The sequence below is a fragment of the Mobula birostris genome, chromosome 25 (genome assembly GCF_030028105.1).
Source record: "Mobula birostris isolate sMobBir1 chromosome 25, sMobBir1.hap1, whole genome shotgun sequence".
Taxonomy (NCBI): Eukaryota; Metazoa; Chordata; class Chondrichthyes; order Myliobatiformes; family Myliobatidae; genus Mobula; species Mobula birostris.
The window spans coordinates 56,033,485-56,060,332 of record NC_092394.1 but is presented as its reverse complement, the minus strand read 5'-3'; the positions used below and the strand labels follow the sequence as shown (position 1 = coordinate 56,060,332).

Here is a 26,848-nt window from a genome sequence, read left to right as displayed (position 1 = left end):
TGGTTTTGAACTGATTCCATTCTGGTTGCATATAGTTTAATTAAAAAAACTTTGTTTAAAGAAATTTCCTTTTTCACCAGTGTTTACAAAAGGATCTCTTTCCACCTGGGTCATCAGCCCTGAATTCCTCATGACCTTGTCATCTAGTCTATGTCCATTATGAAAGTCACTAGTTCAAAGTGTTAAGAAGGTAGAACTTGGTGTAAAAGAGGTAGTCCACAATTACCAAAGAGGCAATTAATGGAACCTTTGTTTCAAGCTGGAGTTCACTTAGTGAAAGCTGATCCATGCTTTGAAGACAGGTATTTGATCGCCTGATGATTGCATGTTGGGCAAACAATAACCTTGGCTCAGAGGAAGAACAGACAAGTTTCCTTATCTTCACCTCTGACTCCTCCTGGGCATGGTCAAGCTTACGACTGAGTGCTTGCTTGAATAAACAAATGACTGTGTTTAGTGGGTTGTATATCAATAAGTGTGATATAGAGAATAGAAAATAACAGAGCAGAGCTTAAAATGAATGAAACAAAGAGATGGAGCCTGAATAATTTCATACAGCCCACCTCAGCATCTGTCAGGAGGAGTGTCCGGGTGTAACTGGGAGGGTCTTGGTTGGGCTGGATCGGATGGCACAATTGTATGTTATCTTCTTTTACCAGTACTCCAGATACAGGTATTGTCGAATGTTGGAAGAAGGATCATTCAGGGGAAGAACAGCTGATTTTCTACTTATGTTTATTTTTGGTGGATTTTTAATGACAGTATCCTTTCATCAAGTGTTATTTGTCTGGTTGATCTTGGACTGTCTCTCAGGACTGAGGATGACTTGCTGTCACTCTGGTTTTTGTGTTCTGAGATGACTGATGGGCCAAAATCGAAACCATGGATCAGGCAGAGGAGCAGGTGGGTGAGTCATTGAGGAGGTGCACGCCATGCACTGTCAACCCAGGACTCCAGTTACTCCTTACTGCGTGAACTCCAGATTCCTGGCGCCATCCCAAATGTTCTTTCTCACCTTCAGTACCACGAGACTGTGAGGGTGACTCAGTTTTCCCAAGGAAGCTTTGAGCATATCCTTGTCCAATATGCCCAGTACAGTAGGCACCTTGTCCATGCCAGCCAGCCCACACCTCCATCACCATCTCATCCCTAGGGACAGTAGCAGAGGAATCCTTCCCACCTCAAGGTCAGACCATTACTTCCCTCAGATAGCACTGGTGTGGAAGACCTCTCTGGAGTATTTAGCATGGTGCTTGAAGAAAGAAGTAGCCAAACTTGAAACTGCTCCCTTGATTGTTCCCCTCACACTAGCTGTACAGAACTCATGGATGAACTGAGCTGTGTGAAGGGAGAGCAACACTCCTGACCTTCAGAGCAGCAATAACCAGAATGGGAGGAGAGGTTAGGAATGTTTTTATTTATTTATTGAGATACAGCATGGAGTAGGCCCTTTCAGCCACGCCACCCAGCAACCCATGGGACAGTTTACAATAACCTACTAACCCGTACATTTTTGGACTGTGGGAGGAAACTGGAGCACCGGGCGGAAACCTACATGGTCACTAGGACAACATTACAAACTCCTTTTGGACAGCAGTGGGAATTGAATCTGGGTCACTGGTACTCTAAAGTGTTGTGCTAATCACTATGCTAATGTGCCACCGCAACACCTTAAGTACATCTGAACTTAAGATCTGAAACCTCAATTTGCCAGACTGATACATAGGGAGGATGGCTTAGTTACTGAACAGCAACGATGAAGGCTACTGCTGAGGACCTTTGGGTGTACCTGCTTCAATTCACTGCAGACTGCTGATTATTTGTCCTTTTACACCTTGGATCCTTGACTCTGTATTGTTCAGCTGTTTGGAATTTTTGCCAGTTTGTTTTTCCTGGGTCAAGCTTTCACCATTATGTTGGTTTACATTTGGAGCAGGAGGAACCCATTTGTACGAATGAATTTTTTTGGACTCTTGAACTTCCATGCGCCCTTCTTGCCCTGGGTGTTGATGGGATTCTCATTGCTTCTGGGAAACTCTGTCATCGTTGACTTGTTGGGTAAGTTTCAGGTTACTGTTATGGGGCTGATAGTGTGCTGTAAACAGGCAAATAAATTCTGCTGAATTGCTTCTTTAACATTAAAAAGGGGAATATGAGATCAACAAGATCAAGGGACACCCCAAGGCCAAGATGTTACGTAGTATGTAGTTTGTAGCTCATCAACCTGCTGACAGAGGTCGTCAGTTCAGTCCCTGCCCACACTGATGATGTAGGTATTATGGACCACCTCCCTTCCCCCACCCCCACCAGAATGCACTCTTTCAATGTGTCTGAAGCATGGCAGTAGTTGATCTACAGGACTTGGCTCTGTTGCTATAATTTTGTACAATGTTTACAAATGTTCACACTAATCATTTGCTGCTCTTAGCAATATTTCTAGAGCAAATAGATTATAACCTATCCTGTTAATTATTGGTATTTTAAACTAATGCAGTTTTAATTCAGTCCCTAGGAATTCTGCTCCACTTTGGCAAAAAACTTAAGATAACTTTTAAAACTCATAAATTTTAATTTGTTTTACATGATAATATTGTTTTTTGGTCAGGTAGATTTTTTCAAAAGATGCACATATTTTTTCCGAAAAGGAAAAAGCCCAAAATTCATCCAACCATGGCATTCTAGTTGAGGAACATTTTTGTTTATTTTAAATTTTATAAATAGCCAGTCCTGGTATTGCTGAATATAATTTGATGAAATTTTATAAGTTTATGAGAACAACAAATGATTTGGTTAAAGTTCCGTGATGCATTGAACATTTTTTAGTTGTATGATTACTCCTAAATAGTATAAAATCAACACTGAAGTTGATACTAGCCACTTATAATCACAAAACATGCTTTTTTGTTGTATTGATGTATGAAATGCTCGTCATCCATTTCTACACATGCAGATAATTCTGCCCAGAGGAGGTCAGTAATCAGGAGCCTGAATAAACCAGCAGTTTTTTCCCTTTTCCCAGGGATTGTGGTCGGTCATGTATATTACTTTCTGGAAGACGTATTCCCAAATCAGCCAGGGGGAGTGAAGCTGTTAGTGACTCCAAGCTTTTTGTAAGTCTTGCCTCTTATAACCATATAAAAAGGTGGTTAAAACAGCTGGTTGCTGTTCTGAAAATATAACACTACAGCACAGGAACAGGCCCTTTGATCCAGCGTGTTGTGACAAACAATTCCTGCTTTCCGCACAATGTCAATATGGCTCAGTTTAACTGAACATTCATGTTGTTATCTCAGAGCCTCTTAAATACCTTCATCAAATTTGTCTCCACCACCACCACCCATAGCAGCACACTCCTGACTTTGCCTCTCATCTTATGCGAATACCCTCTAATATTAAACATTTAGACCAGGGGTGGCCAACTTCTTACATTCCATGCGTCAATTTTTTCATGCATGAGTTCTATATTAACATTTGTACAAGAAGTGGGGGTACAAGAGTTGTATGGCGCATCTGAACTCAGTGAGTGAAAAAACTGATGCATGGAATGTAAAAGGTTGGCCACCCCGATTGAGACTATGGGGAAAAGATACCAGCTGTCCATACAATCGATGCCTTTTATAATTATATAAACATCAGACTCCGCTGCTCCAGAGAAAAAAAAACCCAAGTTTGTCCATTCTCTCCTTTTTACATAAATCTTCCAATCCCAGCAGATTCACCAAAATGCAATTTGTCCAATGTGGTCTAACTAGTTTTATGAAGCTTCCAACATAACTTCCCTTTCTTTAATTCAGTTCCTCAACTTGTAAAAGCAAGCTTGCCACACCCCTGCTTTACCACCAACATATGTACATATGTAGCCACTTTCACTTGAACCACAAGATCTACCTGTACATCAACATAGTCAAAGTGCCTTAACATTAGATCATCCAAGGTGCAACACCTCATATTTGGGTGGATTAACCTCCACGTGCAACTGACTTATATCCTTTGGCAGTCTTTTACACTATCTCCAATAATATTAATATTTATATAACTGCAAGCTTACAAGCCCATCCAGTTCATATATATGTATTTATATTTCCAACAGCAGACCTCCCAGTACAGACCCCTGCAATTCATCACTAGTCATGCAGCTCCAGTCAGAATAAGTCACATTGATCACTATCCTCTGTCTTCTATGGGCAAGACAACTGAATCCAAACAGCTAAATCACTGTGGATCCCATGCACTTTAATCTTCTGGATGAGCCTCCCATGAGGGAACTTGTCAAAAACTTTGCTAAAACCCATGTAGGTAACATCCACTGCTCTACTTTAATCATTGCTTTCATCACTTCCTTGAAACACTCAAGCACTAGATCCTTTTTCACCCGGTTAATCACCTACTGCACATAAAGTCACACTGACTGTCCGTAACCAGGCCAGCACTCTCCAAATGCAATGAGTCCCATCCACATCTCCAGTAGCTCCTCTACCACTGACATCAGACTCACTATAGTTTGCAGGATTATCCCAGGAGACAGGAGAGACTGCAGATGCTGGAATCTGGAGCAACAAACTATATGCTATAGGAACCCTTAACAGTTTATTCATGCTGCTTCTGTGGGAGAAGTAAATTGTTGATGTTGCAGATTAAAATCTTACATGAGGATAACCAAAACCTTGACAATTTCTTTCCTCCCATAGATGCTATAAAACCCACTGAGTTCGTTTCTTGAGTAACAGAACATTAGCTATTTGGCGGTACTTCAGGAATTTGGCTCTGGCTGGAGAGGACATAAAGGTCAAGGCTCCAGAAATCTTGTCCCTTGTCTCTCTCAACAACCTGGGGACTTATCCACCTTAATGCTCTCTACATTACCTCCTCCTTTACCTCAAAATTATCATCTAACTTCTGTCAGGACTGGTCTAGATCAGTGTCTGAATACTGTGTCCTGAAGGCATGTTCATGATTCAGAAGGGTGGATGTGAAAATGCATAGTATTGGGGTGTGGGACTTCAAATAGGTTTATGTTCCTTGAGGGTTGATCATTTGCTTTTCAAATCATTAATCACTTCTCCTTCTACAACCCTGGCAGGGGTTCCCACCAAATAGTGAAAACATCTTTTCATCTCCTCTACAATCCTGAATACCTCCTATTAAATTCCTGCACTCCAAGGAGAACTCCAGTTTTTCCAGTCTCTTGTTTAGTGAAGATTCTTCCAGTCCTGAATCATACTGGTAGGGCTCCTCCACATCCTCACCAGGATCTTCACATCTGTTCTAAAGTATACTGTTTGATGTTGCGGTGTCTGCTGACCTTGCAGACGTTTCATCACCATTTGAGGTGATTATCCTCAATGTGCAGTTGTTGGTGTTTCTGGGAGTGCTTGTGTTTATGTAGCCCCCCTATTCGCTTGCATGTGTCCTGATTGGCTACCCCTTCAGTTGACCTCTTTAGGGGGTTCCTGAATGCCATCTATTACGATATGTTTGTTTGCAGAGTTATCAGAAGAGAACCACACTTCCTAACTGGAAGACTACAATCTGTGCGGATTGGAAATAACATCTTCACCTCCACAGGGATGTGTTTTTAGTCCACTTCTCCACTCTGTCTAAACCCATGACTGTGTCACTAGGCATAGCTCAAACAGCATCTGTAAATTTACTGATGATATAAACGTTGTTGGCATAATTTCAGATGGTGACGAAAGGGTGTACGGGAGCAAGGTATACCAGCTAGTAGGGTGCTGTGGCAGCAACAACCTTGCATTTAATGTCAGCAAACCAAAAAGCTGATTGTGGACTTCAGGAAGGGTAAGATGAGGGAAAAGAAACCAATCCTCATAAAGGGATTAGAAATGGAGATAGTGAACAATTTCAATTTCCTGGCTATCAATATCTCTGAGCACCGAACCTGGACGCAACATATTCATGCAGCTATAAAGAAGGGAAGACAGTGGCTATATTTCAGTAGGACTTTGAGGAGATACAGTTTGTCATCTAAAACATTCAAACTTCTAGAAATGTACTGCGGAGAGCATTCTGAATGGTTGCATCACCATCTGGTATGGGAGGGGGGGGTTACTGCACAAGATCGAAATAATTGCAGAAACTTGTAAAATTAGTCAGCTCTATCATGGGCACCAGCCTCCACAGTATCCAAAACATCTTCAAGGAGTGGTGCATCAGGAAGGCGGCGCCCATCATTAAGGATCCCCACCAGCCAGGACATGCCCTCTTCACACTGTTACCATTGGGAAGGAGGTACAGAAACCTGAAGGCACACACTCAGTGTTTCAGGGACAGCTTCTTCCCCTGTGCCATCCGATTTCTAAATGGACACTGAACTCATGAATACTACCCCACTACTTTTTTTTATTTTTGTTATTTTGCACTACTTAAGACCATAAGACATAGGAGCAGAATTAGGCCATTTGGCCCATTAAGTCTACGTCGCCATTCAATCATGGCTGATCATTTCCCCCTCCCCCCGCTCCTCAGCCCCACATGCTGGCCTTCTCACCATTGCCTCAGATGCTGTGTCCAATTAAGAACGTATGAAGCTCTGTCTTAAATACACCCAACGACCTGGCCTCCACAGCTGCTTGTAATAAATTCCACAAGTTCACTACCTTTTGGCTAAAGAAATTTTTCCGCATCTCTGTGTTAAATGGACACCCCTCTATCCTGAGGCTGTGCCCTCTTGTCAAAGACTGCCCCACCATGGGAAACATCCTTCCCAAGTCTACTCTGTCCAGGTCTTTCAACATTCCAGAGGTTTCAGTGAGATTCCCCTGAGCCTTCCAAATTCCAGTCAGTACAGACATAGAGCTTTCAAACGTTCTTCATGTGTTAACCTTTTCATTCCTGGAATCATCCTTGTGAACCTCCTCTGAACCCTCTCCAATGCCAGCATATCTTTTCTGAGATGAAGAGCCCTAAACTGTTCACAGTACTCAAGGTGAGGCCTCACCAGTGCCTTATAAAACCTCAGCATCATATGCCTTCTCTTGTGTTCTGGACCTATGGAAATGAATTGTAACATTTCATTTGTCTTCCTCACCACCCACTTTACCTTTAGGGTGTTCTCCATAAAGACTCCTAAGTTCCTTTACATCTCAGATGTTTGGATTTTCTCTCTGTTTAGAAAATGGTCTAGACATTTATTTCTTCTACCTGATTGCATCACCAAGCATTTTCCAACATTATATTTCATTTGCCACTTTTTTGCCCTTTCTCTAAGTCCTTTTGCAGCCTACCTGTTTCCTCAACACTACCTGCCCCTCCACCAATCTTCGTATCATCTGCAATCTTGGCAACAAAGCCATCTATTCCATCATCTAAATCATTGATATACAGCATAAAAAGAAGCAGTCCCAACACCAACCCTTGTAGAACACCATTAGTCACTGGCAGCCAACCAGACAAGGAACTTTTTATTCTCCTACCAATCAGCCAATGCGCTAACCATGCCAGTAACATTCCTGTAATACCATGGGCTCTTAAAACTACCTCTTTAAAAACCCTAGGGTGCAGTTCATCTGGTCCAGGTGACTTGTGTACCCTTCGGTCTTTCAGCTTTTTGAGCATCTTTTCCCTTGTAATAGTAACTGCACTCACTTCTCTTCCCTCACACCCCTCAACATCTGGCACACTGTTAATGTCTTGCACAGTGAAGACTGATGCAAACTACTCATTTAGTTCATCTGCCGTCTCCTTGTCTCCTGTTATTATTTCTCTGGCCTCATTTTCTAGCAGCCCTATATCCTCTCTCATCTTTTTCATTTTTTACACGCTTGAAAAAGCTTTTACTGTCCACTTTGATATTGTTTGCTAGCTTGCTTTCATATTTCATCTTTCCATCTGAATGATTCTTTTAGTTGCTCTCTGTAGGTTTTTAAAAGCTTCTCAATCCTCAGTCTTCCCACTAATTTTTGCTTTCTTATATGCCCTCCCTTTTGCTTTTACATTAGCATTGACTTCCCTTGTTAGCTACGGTTGTACTATTTTGCCATTTGAGTATTTCTTTGTTTTTGGAATACATCTATCCTGCACCTTCCTCATTTTTTGCAGAAACTCACACCATTGCTGCTCTGCTGTCATCCCTGTCAGCATCTCCGTTCAATTTACTTTGGCCAACTCCTCTCTTATATCACTGTAATTTCCTTTACTCCACTGAAATACTACTACAGTACTTATTTTAACTTAACTATTTAATAGATATATACAGTTGCAAGAAAAAGTTTGTGAAACCTTTTGTAATTACTTGATTTTCTGGAATAATTACTCATAAGTGTGGTCAGATCTTCATCTAAGTCATAATAATAGACAAACACAATCTGCCTGCCTAAACTAATAACACACAATTGTATTTCTTATCAATACTGAGTACACCATTTAAACAATCACAGTCTAGGTTCAAAAAAAGTATGTGAAACTCTGTGGTAATACCTTCCACAGAAGCTACTTGGAGTCAGGTGTTCCAATCAATGAGATGAGATTGGAGGTGTGAGTTGTAGAGATGCCCTGCCCTATAAAAAGACACAGTCGGGTTACTGACAGAGCCTGCTCTTCAAGAAAGTTCTGTTTATGTGCACTATACCTCAATCAAAACAACTTTCAGAGAACCTTAGAAGAATTGTAGAGATGCATGAAGCTGGGAAAGCCTACAAAAACATGTCTAAAGACCTGAATGTTCATCAGTCCACAATAAGAGAAACTATCTACAAATGGAGGAAATTCAGTACTGCTGCTACTCTCCCAGGAGTTACCCATGGAATTTCATCAGGCGATTCCTAGTAAGGAAAGAAAGTTGCGTACATTTTCATACACATTGATCATGCAACCTTGCCCTACATCAAGAATATCTCTGAAATGACAGCTCAACTGCTTGAACCTAATGGCATCACATCACTCACACACCAATGGTGACTTTAAGGAAGCTTTTCTCAAGAACCAAGGTACTAGTAAAGACAACAGACAAAAGCAGTGTGGTGTACAGGATTACCTATGGAGACTGTCAAGTACTATGTTGGCCAGAGAGGACAAAAACTCTTAAATCGATTACGGGAACACAAACTTGCAGTATGGAGAGGTGACACACATCAAAGTTGCTGGTGAACGCAGCAGGCCAGGCAGCATCTCTAGGAAGAGGTACAGTCGACGTTTCGGGCTGAGACCCTTTGTCAGAACTAACTGAAAGAAGGGCTAGTAAGGGATTTGAAAATGGGAGGGGGAGGGGGAGATCCAAAATGATAGGAGAAGTCAGGAGGGGGAGGGATGGAGCCAAGAGCTGAACAGTTGATTAAGGGATATGAGAGGATCATGGGACAGGAGGTCTGGGGAGAAGGAAAAGGGGGGGGAACCCAGAGGATGGGCAAGGGGTATAGTCAGAGGGAGAAAAAGGAGAGAGAGAGAGAAAGAATGTGTGTATAAAAATAAATAATGGATGGGGTACGCGGGGGAGGTGGGGCATTAGCGGAGTATGGAGAGGTGATCCACAGTTGTTGATCTTGGTACTTGAAGACCAAGGACACCACTTTACTGGACACCACAGAGATTCTGATGCAGGCAAATATGAAGCAGGCACGAGAATTTTTAGAAGCATGGTTCTCTTCTGATAACTCTGTAAACAAACATATCAAAATAGACGCTATCTATGAACCCGTAAGAGCCAAAGCAATGTGAACCAATAGAATTCAAAGTTCAACTGAAGGGGTAGCAAATCAAGACAGAGGCAAGCAACCAGGGGCTATGTAAACACGACCACTCCCAGACAGAAACACCAACAGCTGTGCACTGACGATTTCACCTCAACCGGTGATGAAACATCTCAAAGCTAATTGCCAAGCTTAGCGAACTCTGCAGCATCAAACGCCTCAACCCAAGCTGCCAATGTTCACTACCATCCTCAAGTATACTGTGGTCAAAACTATGCCGTTCTCGAATTGTGGTCTAACCAGATATTTGTAAAGTTTCAGCATAATGTCCCTTTTGTACTCTGTACCTCATATTTATGAAATCTAAGATCCAAATTCCTCACATTTGCTCTCAGTGTGCGTACTTGACAAACTGTAAAGCTTAACACCAGACATATTTTGTGCTTGCAAACTGTAACAACAATTCCCAATTGCTAAATTATGTAACTTGGGATTAGCCAGGACTTGGCTTCATTATCTTGATCTTATTAGCATTTTGTCTGCTTCAACTGTCTGCAAGTGGGCAGATCTGACACCAAACATCTGACTGTCCCATCTGCCCACTTCCCCAAATGGCACGTCATCTGCACATGAATACCATCTACCTCTGCCCTACCCATTCACATCATTGCACTGACATCCGTACACTTCCTGCATTGTGTCTCTGGTACCTCTTCTTCCCTTTCCCAGTGCTCTAGTTCAGCTGTGACCCTACTGTACCCAGGGCTCTGGATCCAGGTGCACAGGAAACTTACCACAGTCGTTAAATGTATTATTTTTCAATTCCCACAAAAGATGTAATTACCCCACTCCATCTGATTTGCAGGAAGGCAATATTTGACGTTGCAGAGGAGGATCCCAATTATAACACGCTGCCTGAGGATCGACCTGTGGGATTCAACTGGGGTCACGGGCAAAGGCTTGGTGATTGGAATTAATAGAAACCTGATGCTCACCAATAATACCTTGTATTTTGAGGGACTGAATGTTGAAATACAGAACATTTATTTTTTATTTTGTATGGTGATCGAGTTGCTTTCACAACAAATGTAATTAAACAGTATAGTAGTTTGCATCAAAGTCAGCTTTGAGAATTATTGAGTCATTGACAGCTTTGCATAAATCTGTGCAGCAGTCATAAGCTACAATTTCCCCTGAACTGCTCCACTTGATAGTTACTTCAAATTCCCTAATATTCATTGGCACCTCCTCAGTGCAAAAGGTTCAGATGGGGCATAATATGTCAGGTTTATCAAAGAATAGTTCCTGATGCAATAATCTTGACTGGCCAGCCAGAGGAGAGGCCACACTGGATCTGGTATAGCATTTACCACTATAGTATTCGATTAGCATTTCAGAGACAGTGGCCACAACTCCCCGACCTTGGACAGGGAAAGGAGTAGACGGAATGGGAATTACAGTATGTGAGGGCAAATTATGATGCAATAAGGCAGGAACTTGGGAGTAAATTGAGAATGGATGCAGTCAAGGAAAAGCGTAATGAAAATGTGGAGGCTGTTTAAGGACACATATGGGGTTCTGGATAGGTTTGTCCCATTGAAGCAGGGAAAAGATGGTAGAGTGATGGAACCATGGTTGATGAGAGATGTGGAACATCTTGTCGAGAAGAAGGAGGCAGCATACTTAAGGTTTAGGACACAACGATCATACAGGGCTGAGAGCCATAAGGTAGTCAGAAAAGAGCTTATAAATGGACGTGGAGAGAAGGCCTTGGCGAGTAAGATTAAGGAATACCCCAAGGCATTCTATAGGTGAAGAACAGGAGGACGACTAAAGTGAGTGTAGGACCTATTAAAGATAAAAGAGGAAACGTGCCTGGAGCCAGAGTAAGTTGGGGAGGTCCTAATGAATACTTTGCTTCAGTACTCTCCAGTGAGTGGGAGCATGATGGATGCAGGGACATCATAGAACAGACTACTTAGCTTCAATATTCAGTATCAGAATGTGATGTCAGCGTAGAACAGGTTGATATGCTGGAACATGTTGATCTTAAGAAAGAGGATGTGCTAGAACTTTTGAAGAACATAATGGATATGTACTAAGGGCTAGATGGAATATATCCCAGGTTAGTACAGGATGTGAGGGAAGAGATTGCTTTGGTGATGATCACTGGCCACAGGAGTAGCACCAGAAAATTGGAGGGTGGCAAATATTACTCCTTATTCAAGAAGGGTAATGGAGAATTATATACCAGTGAGTCTCGCATAAGTGATGGATAAAACTAGTGGAGAGGATTCTTAGGAAAAGAATTTACGAGTATTTGGAGAAGTATAGTCTGATTACAATAGCTTGGTTTTATGAGGGTTAGTGTGGAAAATTGTCCAGGTACATCCTGTACACGAGAAACACAACAAATCCAACCCAGCCAATTACTGCCCTGTCAGCCTACTCTCAATTATCAGCAAAGTAATGGAAGGGGGTCACCAACAGTGCTATCGTGCAGCACCTACTCGGCAGTAACGTGCTTACGGATGCCCAGTTTGGGTTCCATCAAGGCTACTCAGCTCCTGACCTCGTCACCTCCTCGGTAACAGCTAAATACCGGAGGTGAGGTGAGAGTGATAGCCCTTGACACCAAGGCATCATTTGACTGAGTATGGCATCAAGGTGCCCTAGCTAAAATGGAGTCAATGGGAATTAGGGGGAAAACCCTCCGCTGTTTGGAATCATACCTGACACAAAGGAAGATGACTGTGGTGGTTGGAGATCAATCATCTCATCCTCAGGACAGCACTACAGGAGTTCCTCAGGGAAGTGTCCTTGGACCAAGCATCTTCAGCTGCTTCATCAATGACCTTCCTTCCGTCATAAGGTCAGAAGTGGGGATGTTTGCAGATGACTGCACAATGTTCTGCACCATTTGTGACTCCTCAGATAGTGAAGCAGTTCATACCCAAATGAAGCAGACTTGGACAATATCCAGGCTTGGGCTGACAAGTGGCAAGTAATATTCAAGCCACGCAAGTACCAGGCAATAACCATCTCCAGCAAGAAAGACTATAACCATCGTCCCTTCACATTCAGTGGGATCACCATCACTGAATCCCCAACTATCAACATCCTGGGAGTTGCCATTGACAGGAAACCAAACTGGTCTTGCCATATAAACACCATGGCTACCAGAGCAGGTCAAAGGCTAGGAATCCTGTGGTGTGTAACTCACCTCCTGACTCCACAAAGCCTGTCCACCATCTACAAGGCTCAGGTCAGGAGTGTAATGGAATACTCGCCACTCACCTGGATGAGTGCAGCTCCATCAACACTCAAGAAGCTTGACACCATCCAGTAGAAGGTACCACTTCCACAAGCATCCAATCCCTCCACCATTGACAAACAATTGCAGCAGTGAGTACTGGCTATAAGATGCACTGCAACAACACACCAAAGTTCCAAAGGCAACACCTTCCAGACCCACGACCACTACCATCTAGAAGGACGAGAACAGCAGATACCTGGGAACACCACCGTTAGGAAATCCCCCTCCAAGTCACTCACCATCCTGACTTGGAAGCATATTGTTTATCCTTCATTGCCGCTGGGTCAAAATCATGGAATTCCCTCCCTAACAGCACTGTGGGTGTACCTACACCTCAGGGACTGCAGCGGATCAAGAAGACAACTCATCCCCACCTTCTCAAGGTCAACTAGGGATGGGCAATAAATGCTGGCTTAACTGGTGATGCCCACATCCCGTAAATGAATAAATTAAAAAAAAGGTCACGTCTCACGATCCTGACTAAATTCTTCGAGAAGGTGCCAAAATAAATCGACGAAGGTCATGCAGTGGATGTGGTGTCTTCGGATGTTGGTAAGGTTTTCCATTCAGGAAGTCAGGAGGTATGGAATACAGGAAAACATGGCTGTGTGGATTTAGAATTGGCTTGACTACAGAAGGCAGAGGGTTGTAGTAGATGGAGTGTATTCTGCCTGGAGATCAGTGATCAGTGGTTTCTGCAGAGATCTGTTCTGGGACTCTGCTCTCTGATTTTTATGGAGAGGCTGCAGAGGAGATTTACCAGGTGTTGCCTGGATTAGAGAGCATGTCTTAAGAGGTTGAGCGAGGTCAGGCTTTTCTCTTTGGAGTGAAGGAGAATGAGAAGTGACTTCATAGAGTGGAAATAACTAACAGGAGAGGGCATAATTTTAAGGTGATGGAGGAAAGTATGGGGGGGCAATGTTGAGATAGGTTTGGTTTTTTTTAAACATTGAGAATGGTGAGTCATGGAATGTGCTGCTGTGGGTGGTAGTGGAGGCAGGTATATTAGGGACATGTAAGCAACTCTTAGATAGGCACATGGATGATAGAAAAATGGAGGGCTATGTGGGAGGTATGGGTTTGATTCATCTTGGAGTAGGTTAAAAGGTTAGCATAAAATCATGGGCCACAGGGTCTGTACTGTTCTATATCCTATAACTTAAGCTCAAGATTTCATAGCAGACAAAATACTGTCAAGGGCAAAAAAAAATCCCCTTCCTTACCACTAATTAGTTTCCAACTATTAGTTTTAAATGCAGGTGGCAGTGAGTGGAAATGCTGCAATCTACTGTCATGTCCAAGATGCAACTTTCAATGGAAACTCAAGCTTTCGCCATTACTCTTCCCCAGTAGGAGTTTTCATCTTTGCCCAGGCTTCAGCATGGACCATGACATGTGATTTCACAACTCACTAATCAGACTTTGTTTTAAACATTCGCTCCCTCACTGCAGATTTCCATTAGGTAAAGCATCCCTGGTCGAGAGACTTCAGCTGACGCATACTGTACATGATTTATAGCTCTTCCCCCACCCCCAAGCAAACAATCACATCAGATGCATTAAAAACCATTGCAGTATAACTAAAATTAAGACCTTTATTTTATAAAAGAACTGCTCTAGAAGTGCAATGAGCATCTATACAAAAACAGTTTAAGGCAAGACTTCTGTGCATTGACTGTAGGGAATAGAACTGCACAAGCCATCTGATGAACACAGTCTTAATACACAGTGTGGGGGTCTGCACCAGTCTTATTACACAGTGTAGGGGTCTGCGACAAGGCCGCTGTGGGGAATGTCTACTTCTCTCAGAACAAGCACTTGCAATGGTTAACCGCTTGTCATCAATTGAACCAGACTGAGTGCCAGTCTGGAGATGGGGCCGCACACAGGATCAATTCACACCAAGGGGGGCAGTACTGAGCAGGGAGCGGCTCCCAACGTAGAGACTGGAGGCTTGAGTGTGGGGCAGTTACCAGGTGGAGGACTGAACTGAGCATGGGATCAGTTAGCAAGTTCAAGGCAAACTGAACTCGAGATCAATTACCAGGCCGGAGCGGTATTTGCAAGACGCCTAATCCTCCTGTAAAACAAGAAAATAATGCAAACAGTTGTTAGCAGAGAGAAATAGTTCACCTGGAGAAATGACAGACTTCATCCTAGATTATTTATATCATTTAAGTTCAACATGAAGGGGAGGTATATCTGCGAGTATGTGTATGCAGACAAGGGGGTAGAATGTGTTTGTGCAGGGTACGGGTAGGCAGACAGTGATGCTGTGAAACAAGAGTGGGACGTACCGGGTGTTGCGGTCCTGATCACGAATCTTCTTCTCCATCTCTGCATCGGTGAGGGTCTCCAGCAGCGGGCACCACTGGTCAGCATCACCTGTGTTCCTGATGGCAATTTCCACCGTGGGCAGGGGGTTCTCACTGCGGCACAGAGCACAGTCAATCACTGCGGGGTGTCAGGTGGCACCTCCTCCGTTAGCAATCACGCACCCCACCAGAAACACTTTTAACTAGCCTTGCAGCAACTCAGTGGTCAGCACGAGAGGAGGATGTGGTGAGAGACGGGTGGGAGTAGGTGAAGGGGGGCTAGTGAGCAGATGGAGCCAGTTGAGAAAGAGGAGGTGGGGACCCAGGATGAAGGAGCTATGGACAAGAGGCTTTGAGTGTTGAATCTGATGAGGAAGGTGCTAAATGAGCAAGAAGGTAGAACCAGGTGGAGAGGGAGAATGGACCGAGTGATGGGACGGGAATGTAGGGAGAATCAGGGTGGATCAGAATCAGAGAACAGTGAGTGTGGTTACTTGGGCTGTTGACCACCCAGGTGGAATACGACAATGTTCTGGTACTCTTCCAGGATGTGGCTGGCCACCCTGTGGCAATGGAGGAGGCCATCGACAGACAGGTCGCTGTGGGAAAATGAGCTGACAGAGTGCAGATGCCCCGCGAAGCAGTCGCTCATTCTGTACTTAAAAGAAGTCACATCAGGAGCACCAAATGCAGTAGATGAGATTGGAAGTGGTGCACGTGAATCTGCCATACCTGAAATGGCTGTCTTCATGCTGGATGGTGGTGAGGGAAGTGATAAAGGGACAAGGTTCTGACCTACTGTGGTTGCAGTGTAAATCACCAGGGGTCAGGGTGGTTTCGGAGGTGAGAATGATCCCTGTGAAAAGGGGTGGTCAATTGCCAAAGTCACATAAGGCTCCACAAGAAGCCATGAAATGAAACATACAGTGTGCTTTGAACACAGAGCTTGTCAGGGTCATGGAGGGTGTTGTAAAGCAGAGGGACCCTGGGGAAAAGTATACCGTTCCCTGAAAGTGGCAACACAGTTAAACATGGCAGGGAAAGTGGTGTTTGGCACGTTTACCTTCATCTGTAACAGCAATGAGCACAGGAGTTGGGACATCGTGTTACAACTCCACAAGATGGTAGTGAGACTACACTTGGAGTAAGGCGTGCAGTTCTGGTTGCCCAGTTTAGGAAAGATGTCATTAAGCTGGACACAAGAAAGAATCATATGAAAAGGATGTAGTCCATGTCGGCCTGCTTTTCTGCTTAGTCTCATCTACCTGAACCACAGCCCTCCATATTTACATAACCAAACCTTTCCTGCATGTTACAACTGAACTGACATCTACTATTTCCACTGGCAACTCATTCCACACTTGCACCAACCACAGTAAAGTCCTGTAACCTATTTAGCCTATTTCTACAACTCAGGTCCTCAAGTCCTGACAACACCCTTGTAAATTTTCTGAGTCTTTCTAGCTTATTGATATACGTCTTGCAGGTAGGCAACCAGAACTGCACACAATACTTTAAATTTGACATGTGTCTTATACAACTTCAACGAAACATCAAAACTTTTGAGTCAGTGCTCTGATTTATGAAGCCTAATGTGCCAAAATCTCTCTTTATGACCTGATCTATCTTTGAGGCCACTTTAAAAGAATTATGATCTTTTTGCCCAGGCCTCTTTGTTCCCAGGCCTCTTTGTTCTACTGCACAACTCAATGTCCTCCCATTCATAGTGCATGTCTTACTCTACTCTGTCCTCGCAAAGAGCAACATCTCACACTTGCCTGCATTAAATTCCATCTGCCATTTTTCCAACTGGTACAGATCAGCTTGCCTTCCTTACTGTCCACTACACTACCAATTTGGTGTCAGCTGCAAATTCACTGAAACAGTTTACCACGTTATCTTCTAAATTGTTATTAATGGCTCTGTCTGTCTAAGTAGACAATGGATGTGCCCAGTTTTGGGGCGCAGAGCTGGGGAATGAATATGGAGATCCTGGGCTACCCAGACATTAAGATCCCCCTCTTGGCCTCGCGGATGTGGTCCAAAGGAATGCGAAGCGGTACATTTGGCATCAGCTTGGCTGCAGGAGCTGCCAGGAGGTGACGTGATACGTCATCCAACTGCCTTAGGGGCTCCACTCCGGCTTTGTGTAGGGTTTACACCTTAGCCTTCTCTTCTCCCGAAGATACCCACAAGGCAGTGGGATCCGTAACCCTGGATAGGGGCCCATACCGGGTACTGCCAGCCGGAGCCAACTGAGCCCGGGACTCGTGTAAGGCAGGGTCATCACGCCCTGTAGTAGTGACATATGGGGCCACTACCCACTACCCACATCTAAATTGTTAATATAGATGATAAAACAGCAACAGACAAACCACTGATCCCTACGGCACATCACTAGTCAGAGGCCTCTAGTAAAAGGTGACCATCTCATACCACTCTCTGGCTTCTGCTAAGCCAATGCTGCATCTGATTAACTACTTCATCTGGAATGCCAAGCGACTTAACCTTCTGGACTTTGTCAAAACCCTTGCTGAAGTCCACGTGGACAACGCCTACTGCCTTTCCTTCATCAACTTTCCTGGGGTAACCTCCTGAAGAAACTCCAAAAGACTGGGTAGACTTGACCTACTATGCACAAAATCATGTCAACTATCCCTAATCAAGCCCTGTCTGTCCAAATGCTTCTGTATTAAGACATATGACCATAAGACATGAGCAGAATTAGGCCATTCAGTATGCTCCACCATTCCATTAAGGCTGATTTGTAATCCCTCTCAAACTCATTCTGGCATGGTCCTGGAGGATTGGAAAATTGTTAAGTGTCACTCCACTTTTTAAGAAGGCAGGAAAACAAAAGAGAGGAAATTATAGGCCAGTTAGCCTAATTTCAGTGGTTGGGAATGTGCTGGAGTCTATTATTAAGGATGAGGTTTCGGAGTACTTGGAAAATAATGATAAAATAAGTCAAAGTCAGTATGGTTTCTATGAAGGGAAATCTTGCCTGACAAATCTGTATTGGCAGAATATAATATTAATGGTAAGACTCTTGGTAGTGTGGAGGATCAGAGGGATCTCGGGGTCCAAGTCCATACGACACTCAAAGCTGCTGTGCAGGTTGACTCTGTGGTTAAGAAGGCATACGGTGCATTGGCCTTCATCAACCATGAGATCGAGTTTAAGAGCCAAGGAGTAATGTTACAGCCATATAGGACCCCGGTCAGACCCCACTTGGAGTATTGTGCTCAGTTCTGGTCACCTCACTACAGGAAGGATATGGAAACCATAGAAAGGGTGCAGAGGAGATTTACAAGGATGTTGCCTGGATTGGGGAGCATGTCCTATGAAAGCAGGTTGAGTGAACTCGGCCTTTTCTCCTTGGAGCAACGGAGGATGAGAGGTGACCTGATAGAGGTGTATAAGATGATGACAGGCATTGATCACGTGGATAGCCAGAGGCTTTTTCCCAGGGCTGAAATGGCTGCCACAAGCGGGCACAGATTTAAGGTGTTGGGGAGTAGGTACAGAGGAGATGTCAGGGGTAAGTTTTTGTACGCAGAGAGTGGTGAGTGCTTGGAATGGGCTGCCGGCAACAGTGGTGGAGGCAGATACGATAGGGTCTTTTAAGAGACTTTTAGATAGGTACATGGAGCTTAGAAAAATAGAGGGCTATGGGTAACCCTAGTAATTTCTAAGGTAGGGACATGTTCGGCCAACTTTGTGGGCCGAAGGGCCTGTATTGTGCTGTAGGTTTTCTACGTTTTTATATATGTTTCTGTGAAGTAACAAGAGGGTGGACAAAGGAGAAGCAGTGGATGTTATTCAGTTGGATTTTCAGAAGGCATTTGATAAGGTGCCTCACATGAGGCTGCTTAACAAAATAAAATCCTATTGTGTTACAGGAAAGATACTGGCATGGATAGCTGAATGGCTGACAGCCAGGAGGCAGCGAGTGGGATAAAGGGGCCTTTTCTGGTTGGCTACCAGTGTCAAGTGGTGTTCCTCAGGGTACTGGAACCACTACTTTTCACATTGTTTGTCAATGATTTAGATAGTCAAATTGATGGCTTTGTTGCAAAGTTTGCGAATGATATGAAGATAGGTGGAGGGGTAGGTAGTGCCGAGGAAGCAATGTGATTGTAGAAGGACTTAAAGAAATTGGAAGAATGGGCAAAAAAAATGGCAGATGGAATACAGTGTTGGGAAATGTTTCATAATGCATTTTGGTAAAAGGAACAACGGTGCCGACTACTATCTAAATGGGGAGAAAATTCAAACATAAGAGGTGCAAAGGGACTTCGGAGTCCTTGTGCAAGACTCCCTGAGGGTTTGCCTGGTTGAGTAAAGAAGGCAAAGGCAATGTTGGCATTTATTTCAAGGGGAATAGAATATAAAAACAAGGAGATACTGCTGAGGCTTTATAAGACACTAGTCAGGCCGCACAGAGTATCGTTAACAGTTTTGGTCCCCATATCTCAGAAAGGATGTGTTGTCATTGGAGGGACTCCAGAGGAGGTTCATTAGGATGATTCCAGGAACGAAGGGGTTAACATATGAAGAGCATTTGGCAGTTTTGGGCCTGTACTCACTGGAATTTAGAATGCGTGGGGGGGGGGGGGGGAGATCTAATTGAAATAATCTACCGAATGTTGAAAAGATAGATAAGATGGATGTGAAGAGGATGATTCCTCTGGTGGGGATATCCAGAACTAGAGAGTTCAGCTTCAAAATTGTGGACGGCCTTTTAGACAAGAAGTAAGGAGGAATTTTTTAGCCATACAGTGATGAATCTGGGGAATGTTCTGCCACAAACTCTGGTGAGGGCCAAGTCCGTGGCTATATTTAAAGCGGAGGTTGATAGATTCTTGGTTGGTTGGGGCATCAAGTGATATGGTGAGAGGGCAGATATATGGGATTGAATGGGATCCGGGATCAGCCATGAATAAATGGTGGAGCAGACTCAATGGGCTGTATGGCCTACTTCTGCTCCTACATCTTCTGGTGTTATGGTCTCATTCTCCTACATTTTCCCACAACCTTTGACGCCCTGATCAAATCTACCCAATGACTTGGCCTCTACAGCTGCCTGTGGCAATGAATTCCAGATTCACCACCCTCCCGCGAAAGGAATTCCTCCTTATCTCTGTTCTGAAGGGATGTTCTTCTATTCTGAAGCTGTGCCCTCTGGTCCTAGATACCTCCACTATCGGAAACATCCTCTCCATATCCACTCTATCTAGGCCTTTCAATATTAAATAGGTCTAAATGAGATATCCCCTCATTCTTCTAAGCTCCAGAGAATACAGACCCAGACCCATCAAACGTTCATCAATATATTAACCCTTTCATTCTCAGAATCAATCTCATGAATCTCCTCTGGACCCTCTCCAATGACATCTTTTCTTAGATAAGGGGGCCAAAACTGCTCAATGCACTCTGACCAATGCCTTATAAAGCCTTAGCATTACAATCTGTTCCTTATAATACCTTCCAATAATTTATCAATGACTAAGATCAAGTTCTCTGGCCCATAATTTCCCAGTTTATTCTTAGAGCCTTTCTTGAACAACGGAACATTAGCCAAACTCCCATTCCTCTGGCACCTTACCCATGGCCAAGGACTTGTTAAATAGGGGTGCTCGGGCCCCTGCAATTTCTGCACTAGCCTCCCACAAGTTCTGAACTCAGGTCCTGGTGATATATCCACCTTAATTTGCCTCAAGACAGCACTCTGTGTAGGTCTCTCAAGTAAATACAGATTCAAAACATCATTTCAGATCTCCCCCCATCTCTTTTGGCTCTAAGCACTGATGACCACACTGTTACTGAAGAGGATTAATTTCATTCCTTGCTCTTAATTATAGAAGCCTTTGCGATTCTGTTTCACTTTGTCTGTGAGACCATGTCATGTCTTCTTGTACCCCTCCTGAGTTCTCTCTTTAGTGTCGTCTGGCAGTTATTATACTGCTCAAGTGCCTCATTTCTTCCTAACTGTCTATATCTGATATGTGCCTCCTTCATTTTCTTTACCACGGGCTCAATATCCTCTGATAACCACGGTTCCCTAAATCTATTACACATGCTTTTTTATTCAAACAGGAACATACAAATTATGTACTCTCGATATTTCATAGTTGAAGGTCTCCCACTTACCAAACATCTCTTTGCTGGAAAACCTATCCCAGTCCACACCTGGCAGTTTACTTCTGATGCCTTCTAAATTGCGCTTTTCCAGTTTAGAATTTCAACCCGATGTTCAGGCCTATCCATCGTAATTGCCTTGAAACTAATGGAATTATGATCAATAAATCCAAAGTGTTCCCTTACAGCCACTTCTGCCACCTACCCTGTCCTCATTCCCTGAAAGGAAATCCAGTATTGTGCTCTCTCTAGTTGGGACCTCTACATATTGATTAAAGAAACATATTGGACAAACTCTATTTCATCCAGTCCTTTAACAGCATGGTAATCCCACTCAATATATGGAAAGTTAAAAATCACCTACTACAACTTTCTATCTCCTGCAAATGTCTTCTACCTCTCTACAAATTTGCTCCTCTAAATGTTGCTGAATATTGGGAAGTCTATAATATAGTCTCATTAACAGAGTCATTTTTATTCCTCAGTTCCACCCAAATTGCCTCTATAAACCAGGCTTCCTGTCTGAACTGTCTGGCCAGCTATGAAGAGGGACATTTTCCCTGGTGAGTAATGTCACCTCTTCCCCTTTAATACAGTACCTCCATTTATCATGTCTATAAGACACAGGAGTGGAATGAGGCCATTCAGCCCATGGAGTCTGCTACATTATTCCATCATGGCTGATCCCGGATCCCACGCAACCCCATACACCTGCCTTGTCCCCATATCCTTTGATGCCCTGACTGATCAGGAAACCGTCAACTTCCACCTTAAATATATGCACAGACTCCGCAGACTATGGCAGAGCATTCCACAGATTCACTACCCTCTGGCTAAAAAAATTCCTCCTTCCCTCAGTTCTAAATGGTTTTCCCTCAATTTTGAGGCTGTGCCCTCTTGTTCTGGATACCCCTACCATAGGAAACACCCTCTCCACATCCACTCTATCTAGTCCTTTCAACATTTGGTAGGTTTCAATGAGATTCCTCCACATTCTTCTAAATTCCAGTGAGGAGAGGCCCAAAGCTGCCAAATGTTCCTCATATGTTAACCCCTTCATTCCAGGAATCATCCTTGTGAACCTCCTCTGGACTCTCTCCAATGACAACACATCCTTTCTGAGATTATGGGGCCGAGTACTGTTGACAATACTCTGAGTGCTGCTTGACTAGTGTCTTATAAAGCCTCAGCATTATCTCCTAGTTAATTCTATTCCCCTTGAAATAATTCTATTCCCCTTGAAATAAATGCCAACATTCCATTTGCCTTCTTTACCACACACTCAACAAGTAAATTAACCTTCCGGGAGTCTTGCACAATGATTCCTAAGTCCCTTTACACCTCTGATGTTTGAATTTTCCCCCATTAAGATAACAGTCTGCACTATTGTTCCTTTTACCAAAATGCATTATACACTTCTCAACACTATATTCCATCCGCCACTTTTTTGCCCATCCTTCCAATTTGTCGAAGTCCTGCTGCAATTACATTACTTCCTCAGCACTACCTACCTCCACCTATCTTCGAATCATCTGCGAATTTCGACACAACGCCATCAATTCCATTATCTAAATCATTGACAAACAACATGAAAAGTAGTGGTCCCAATACTGAACTCTGAGGAACACCACTAGTCACTGGCAGCCAACCAGAGAAGGCCCCTTTTATTTCTACTCGCTGCCTCCTGCCTGTCAGGCATTCTGCTATCCATGCCAGCATCTTTCCTGTAACACCACAGGATTTTATCTTGTTAAACAGCCTCATGTCAAACAATGGAATCCCAGAACATTAAACAGCTAGTCCTGCCCCTCCTGTAACTAGGTCTCACTAATGGCTACAATATCATAATTTCACGTATAGATCCATGATGTGTGTTCATCAGCCTTACCTATAATACTGCTTGCATTGAAACAGACACAACTCAGAACATTAGTCCCACATATAGGTACAGATCGGGAAGCAGATTTTGGAAAGATGCAAAGGTAACAGGGCTGTTGTCACGGGAGACTTGAACTTCCCTAATATTGACTTGCACCTTAGTGCAAAAGGTTTAGATGGAGCGGATTTGTTAGGTGTGCCCAGTAAGGATTCTTGACAGAATTCCTAGACAGGTCAACGAGGACAGCCCATATTGGATCTGGTACTATGCAACCAACCTAGTCAGGTGACAGATCTCTCAATAGATGAGCACTTTGGAGTGTATGATGGCTCTGGGCCTATACTCTTTAGAATTTAGAAAGGGGAGGGGGCAATCTCACTGAAACCTATCGAATAGTGAAAGGCCTAGATAGAGTGGATATGGAGAGGATATTTCCTACAGTGGGATTGTCTAGGACCAGACAGCACAGCCTCTGAATAGAAGGGCGTCCCTTTGGAATAAAGATGAGGAGGAATTTATTTTGCCGAGGGTGGTGAGTCTGTTGAATTCATTGCCACAGACAGCTGTGGAGGCCAAGTCATTCGGTAGATGTAAGGCAAAGGTTGATGGCTCTTAATTAGTAAAGGTATTAAAGAATTTGGAGAGAAGGCAGGGGTTGAGAGGGATAATAAACAGGCCATCATAGAAAGGCAGAGCAGACTCGATGGTCTGAATGACCTGATTCTGCTCCTATGTCCTATGCTGTTATTGAAGTCCCAATAAATATTGAAGATGTTAAAAATCACCCACTACAATAACACTGCTGCTTTTAGATCTTTCTGTAATCCACCTACATGTCAATTCCCCTATCTCCCAGTAGCTTTTGGGAGGTGTATAGTATAATCCTACCAAAGTGAATGCACCTTTCCTATTTTGAGCTCTACCCCTATTGACTCAGCAGATGAGCCCCGCAAGTGTGTCCAGAGCACGGCTGTGACATCGCCCCGGTGAGTAATGCAACTGCGTTTCTTCCACGTCTAAAATGTCAATATCTGCAACACTGAGCTCTCTGTTCTGTCTGTCTCATAACCATGTCTCTGCAATGCCCACATCATTAAAACTCTGTGCACCCATCTATGAAGGGTGATTGATAAGTTCGTGACCTAAGGTAGAAGGAGTCAATTTTAGAAAACCTAGCACATTTATTTTTCAACATAGTCCCCTCCTACATGTACACACTTCGTCCAGCGGTCGTGGGGCTTACGGATCTTGGACCTCCAGAAAGTGCCCACAGCAGGGTGATTGATAAGTTTGTGGCCTAAGGTAGAAGGAAATGAGCTATAAACACAAAATACTGTGCAGATGCAGGGTCAAAGCAACACTCACAACACACTAGAGGAACTCAGCAGGTTGGGCAGCATCCATGGAAAAGAACAGTCAACATTTCAGGCCGGAACCCTTTGTCAGGACTGAAGAGGGAAGGGGCAGAGGCCCTATAAAGAGGGTGGGAAGGAGAAGGCTGGTAGGTTCCAGGTGAAAAACCAGTAAGGGGAAAGATAAAGGGGTGGGGGAGGGGAAGCAAGGAGGTGATAGGCAGGAAAGGTGAAGAAGGACCCGCTCAGTTCCTCCAGTGTGTTGTGAGGAAATGAGTTATACAGCTCTCGTTACATGCACATGCAGTTCAACTCTGAGTGATTATGTAGAAAGTTTGAGGTTAATAACTCATCAGGGGTGATTGATAAGTTTGTGGCCTAAGGTGGAAGGAGATGAGTTACTAACTTCAAACTCTCTGCATAATCACTCATTGAGAGTTGAACTGCACGTGCATGGAACGACAGCTGCCACGAACTTATCAATCACCCCTGCTGTGGGCACTTTCTGGAGGTCCAAGATCCGTATGCTCCACTACCACTGGACGAAGTGTGTACATGTGGGAGGGGACTATGTTGAAAAATAAATGTGCTAGGCTTTCTAAAATTGACTTCTTTTACCTTAGGCCATGAACTTATCAATCACCCCTCGTAGACAATAACTTCATCCACCTTGCCTAAAATACTCTTTGGACTGAAATGAACTTATTTTCACCCATCAGTTCCAGCATGTTCCTGAACCTGCCTTTCCCCTCATATTTACTTGACCTGATCTTTACCTTTCCCTCAATCCCTCCACCTTCTGACTTGCTGTCTTGTTTCCCACCCACTCCTACTTTAGTTAAAACCTTCAGAGCAGCACAACAAACCTCCTGGTGAGGATGTTGGTTTTCCTCCAGTTTAAGTAGAGCCCATGTCCCCTGTACAAATCCCATCTAGCCTGGAAGGGAGCCAATGATCCATGTACCTAAAGCCCAGTCTCCTGTGCCAGCTCCTTAACATGTATTGAACTGCACTACCCTCTGTTTCCTGGTGAGGTAACAGTAGGTGATCCCCACAGGTGGTTCCTCCACTTGCCCTCTCCTGTACTGGGATCAGTGGACATGCTGGGGATGGGGCTAGAGGAGGAATCTGGGTTTGAAGTGGCGGGGCCTGTCCATGTATTGGCCCCCTCTCTCACCCTCTCAAGCCCCTGTGACCTCACAAAGGAATTATCTTGGATATCTCCCTATCCATGGCTTCACTGAGCTCTCAGGCTACGTCCACACTACGCCGGATAATTTTGAAAACGCCGGTTTCAAGTAAAAACGACAGGCGTACAACACTAAGCGTTTTTCAAAATATCTCTGTCCACACTAACACGGATATTTGGGCAAAGCTCCTCTACTGGGCATGCGCAGGACACACACAGAAAACAAGCGAAGAGGAAATGGTATACTTAGTACGTGTTTGTTCAGTTACAGAGTAGAAAAACTTAAAAGGAATTGCTCTTGGCTCTTGCGCAGGAGGACTTAAAACTAATAAAAAACAAATACTGGAGTGTATGGAGGAAACCGACAGGGAGTTCATGGACAGTATGACCCGGCTGACGACGAACATTGAAAAACCGACTAACTCTGTTGCATTAATAAAGCACCTTGTTAAATGTATAAAACATGTCTGCATCAGTGTTATCTTGTATTTCCATACAATGTTACATTAGGCTGTTACACATCTATTGTCAGAGAAGTACTTGCATAAATACCTTCATACAAGCAAGGACAGAAAACAGGGCAAAGTGAGTATACTTATTTATTCAGTAAGCTATGGGTCAAAGTATTTGGTGAGTACATTTCTAACTCTTCTGGCTTCAGTCTCATTGCCGTCTGTTCTGAAATTGTTAGGTTATGTGGAGGGTTGCGTTCAAGAAAACAACGAAATGCCACACTGCGGCCATCTGTTCCAGCACGTCATGACAGCGTTTTTAAATAGTCAAAAAAGCTCACTTTTCAATTTAACTCTCACGACGTGCACACCCACTGCGCGTTATAACAGCTTGCGCAGTACCAAGCAGAAGCAGAAAAAGTATTGTTGTTGTGGTGTTGTCATGACAGTGTTTTAAATCTCTCCGTTTACCCCGTCCACACTACAATGGATATTAGGCGTTTTCACTCTGGAGACGTTTCTGAAAATCTCCGTTTTCGGGGGATGAAAACACCGCTTTA

General features: G+C 43.7%; 2 protein-coding genes across 10 annotated transcripts in view; one reads left to right on the top strand and one right to left on the bottom strand.

The window, feature by feature from the left end:
- The window catches only part of LOC140187762 (derlin-2-like), a 101,967-nt gene that overhangs the window by 47,899 nt on the left and 27,220 nt on the right, over positions 1-26,848 (top strand). For 2 of the 9 annotated variants that reach the window (XM_072243453.1, XM_072243456.1), the window contains 4 exons: positions 660-761; positions 1,863-2,058; positions 3,020-3,110; positions 10,510-10,763. In XM_072243453.1, the coding sequence (XP_072099554.1) occupies positions 660-761; positions 1,863-2,058; positions 3,020-3,110; positions 10,510-10,621 (501 nt within the window). In that variant the 3' untranslated portion in view covers positions 10,622-10,763. Of the gene's footprint in view, positions 1-659; positions 762-1,862; positions 2,059-3,019; positions 3,111-10,509; positions 10,764-21,901; positions 21,980-24,232; positions 24,282-26,149; positions 26,271-26,848 lie in introns of those variants that run through there. The other 7 variants (XM_072243450.1, XM_072243448.1, XM_072243451.1 and 4 more) reach the window with 7 other exon arrangements.
- LOC140187761 (SWI/SNF-related matrix-associated actin-dependent regulator of chromatin subfamily B member 1-A) overlaps positions 14,536-26,848 on the bottom strand; it is a 116,723-nt gene continuing 104,410 nt past the window's right edge. Inside the window, exons 8-9 of the mRNA XM_072243446.1 lie at positions 15,258-15,389; positions 14,536-15,040 (exon numbers count right to left, since the gene is read on the bottom strand). Coding sequence (XP_072099547.1) covers positions 15,001-15,040; positions 15,258-15,389 — 172 coding nt within the window. The 3' untranslated portion in view covers positions 14,536-15,000. The remainder of the gene's footprint in view (positions 15,041-15,257; positions 15,390-26,848) is intronic.